Source organism: Sinocyclocheilus rhinocerous, unplaced genomic scaffold (assembly GCF_001515625.1).
Source record: "Sinocyclocheilus rhinocerous isolate Xijiao unplaced genomic scaffold, SAMN03320098_v1.1 scaffold571, whole genome shotgun sequence".
Lineage (NCBI taxonomy): Eukaryota > Metazoa > Chordata > Actinopteri > Cypriniformes > Cyprinidae > Sinocyclocheilus > Sinocyclocheilus rhinocerous.
In genome coordinates, this window is record NW_015656167.1 from 353,901 (window position 1) to 357,048 (window position 3,148).

General features: G+C 37.8%; 1 protein-coding gene across 2 annotated transcripts in view; it reads right to left on the bottom strand.

The window, feature by feature from the left end:
* The window catches only part of LOC107719764 (mycophenolic acid acyl-glucuronide esterase, mitochondrial-like), an 8,689-nt gene extending 6,217 nt beyond the window's left edge, over positions 1-2,472 (bottom strand). Inside the window, exons 1-2 of one of the 2 annotated variants that reach the window (XM_016527270.1) lie at positions 2,347-2,472; positions 1,500-1,683 (exon numbers count right to left, since the gene is read on the bottom strand). In XM_016527270.1, the coding sequence (XP_016382756.1) occupies positions 1,500-1,683; positions 2,347-2,431 (269 nt within the window). In that variant the 5' untranslated portion in view covers positions 2,432-2,472. Of the gene's footprint in view, positions 1-1,499; positions 1,684-1,999; positions 2,238-2,346 lie in introns of those variants that run through there. The other variant, XM_016527271.1, reaches the window with a different exon arrangement.
* Positions 2,473-3,148: the final 676 nt, after the last annotated feature.

The following is a 3,148-nucleotide window of genomic DNA, read 5'->3' on the forward strand; positions in this document are numbered from 1 at the left end:
ACGCGTTTCAGAAAGGCGGGGCATAGAGGAGAAACAATAATGTACATTATATGGAAAATAATGTGTTTTTTGAACCTTAAACCGCATAAACACATTGCATTACACCAAATACACAAAATAATGTTCTTTTTAGCAACGTCAAATGACCTCTTTAAAAAAAATGTAGGGTCAGTAAGTGAATTAATATTGTAATTTTTATCATAATACAGTGCCACCCACTAATATTGGCACCCTTGGTAAATATAAGCAAAGGCGACTGTGAAAATAAATCTGCATCATTTATCTTTTTGATCTTTCATTCAAAAAATTCACAATTCTAAACTTTCATTGAAGTAAAACAATTGAAAGTGGGGGGAAACTTTCTCCAATGCATGTTGGCTACCATTATTGGCACCCCTAGAAATTCTTATGAGTAAAATATCTCTAAGTATATTCCTATTCATATTTAAATTTTTAGCACACCAGGGTGATTATGAACATGAAATTGTCCAGTCATGACTTCCTGTTCAATCACAGCTGCAGAATTGCAGAGAGTAGTTGAATCTTGGGGTCAGAAGGCCTAACAAATATATATCAAACAAAATGTTGTTCAAATGGGTTTCAAGAAAAAAAAACTCCTGGCTCATCCAAAAACAAACTCCAGCATATTCAGTTGTCAAACACGACTGGAACTTCAAATGGCACTGGCTTCTATGGTCAGATGAAACATATAAAAGAGCTTTTTGGCAGCAAACCCACCCGATGGGGTTAGTACAAACGGGGGAAAAAACCATGTCCACGGTTAAATATACTTCTAGATCTTTAATGTTGTGGGTCTGTTTTTCTGCCCAAAATACACAAGCTGTGTAGGGCCCCCGAAACACCAGGGGGCCCCCTTGCTCTCAAAGATGATTTAATTTTAGTTTCGTTTTTGAATTTGGCCAGCACTTATGAAAACATGAATGATCATTTCTTTTAATGCGGTGCGCTATCACCCTTTCTATGTAAAAAAATTAGTCAAATCATGTAATGCGAATGTCGTACAGTCTTGCTTGAGACTAAAAAACGAGTTGAAAGCGTACCGAGCCATGGAAGAGACACTGTTTCTCAAGCGCTTTCCGCGAGCACGACTCGAGACGGAGTGAAACATGGACAAATGCATTTCATTCATTCGTTCATAACCACGCATACCCCACAAGACCGCCACCCCCCCCTCTAAAGAGCCTAGGATCGGCTAAAGTCTAGGATCGGCACTGGTGCCAATATTAGTGGGCGGCACTGTATTTATATGTGGGCAGTCAAAAGTTTTACTAGCTACTGGTGTCCTTGATATAAGGCGAGATAAAAATAAAACATAATTAAAAAAAATAATAAAATATAATATAACAAAATCCTCCCTCCCTCTCTGGTATTTTAACTCATCACACCCTGGTTAATTTTGTAAGTATTCAATACCTTAATTTTTATTTTTAAAAGTACTTGATTACAAATTACTTCTGTTTATCTCTAGTGACAATTACCGGAGGTATGAGTGACCTAAAGACTTGCAGAACTCTTCTAATGCTTCTGCTTTCTGTCCACCCATAACAGAGGCAAAACCAGGCAAGAAAACCACTCCAGGACTCTTCCCTTTCAGTTTCCTGTAGGCCAGCTTTGGTAAATCCGGCCGTGTAGCATACTGAATCGTGGTCTTGTGTCGAACACCTAAAACACAGCAAAAACATTCATGGTTTCATGATCTCTTTTTATGGTGTATATTCATGAGATGCAGTGGTTCTCATTTTAACAGTACATGCAAGGAGGCAATATGAGAGTGATATTCTTTTACATTTCATATTTTACATTCTACTGAATTCTACATCTTCTGAAAAAGCATTTTTAACAAGGATTTGAAACAAAGTATGCTATATTGTAATGCTTGCCAAAACAGATGTCTATGATTGATCTGCTCTCTTGCATTAATTTGTACACTATACTTTTTCTTCCTTAAAAGCACTAGTACTATAAAAAATGATTTAACTTGATAATTGTCGTTGGTGGCGCTTAGAGAGGACATCAAAAACAAATGATTTCTCCTCTGTTGTATCAGCCATGTCCAGGGCAGGTTTGCAATCTTCCGCCTTGTTAGCTCCACTTTAGTCCACACATAAATCACTAAATCGAAAACGGTGAGTTACACCAAGACACCATAATGTAATAATATGAGCATTTACAGTGCAATGGGAAAACTGAAACTACAAAAACACGTATCCCTTCTTATGTTGATCTATACTAGACGCGCTGGCCACACCTCCACATTTATAACGCCCCCTGGCCGCAACACATCGAAGTTCTTGCATAATCACGTTTTGCAAGGGCTCAGCTTACCCGTAGAAACGTGCTGGAGAGCGGTGAATTTCCGGACGTTTATTTTAAGAACCTTTGAGCAATTTCTGAGCACAGTTAACGCCATACTGCCCGCTCTCTGCGGAGACACAGAGGTTGACACAAGAATCCAGTCCGAATAGTGTCCTGAAGTAATCTGAGCCCTGACTGCACATCACTGCCGCCTACTGCCGCGGAGCGCCACAGCGAGCATAGATAGAGTTCCTGTTTTCTTCTTATTATTTTAACTTCTTTTTATTTTTTGTAAATCTGTGTAAATGTGGAATCGGATCTCTCTAATGTTGCCGTTTCCTCACCATTGTTAATATTTTAGCTTTGTGTAAATCTATGTAAATGTGAAAGTCTGTAATTTAATCAATGCTTTGGCAATCTAAATACTTTCCCCATGAATAAAGCCATTTGAATCCAGTAATAATTGCTGTTACAGTTTTTCTCAGTCGCTTTGGTGCATTTCTCGAATCATCCTTAGTATTTGCAATGAAGTATGTGCATTTCTCAAAACAATTCGTACAAACAGCACCACACAGTGGATTACCTGCAAAAGCCTGTAATTTACTCAAAATCTTTAGTTCATCTCTCAAAAGTAAGTATTTATGTCAATGAACATATCAGTGCCATCAGAATGAAAAGTCCTTGTGTCATTGTTCATATAAACAAGATAGTCAAAATGCTTAGTCATGTTGTCATTATGTAAACTATGGCAACAGTTTGGATGATAGTTACTGTATTGAAATGCAGAAGGCTGCACTTCTTATGCATGCCATATATCCATTTCAAAAGTACA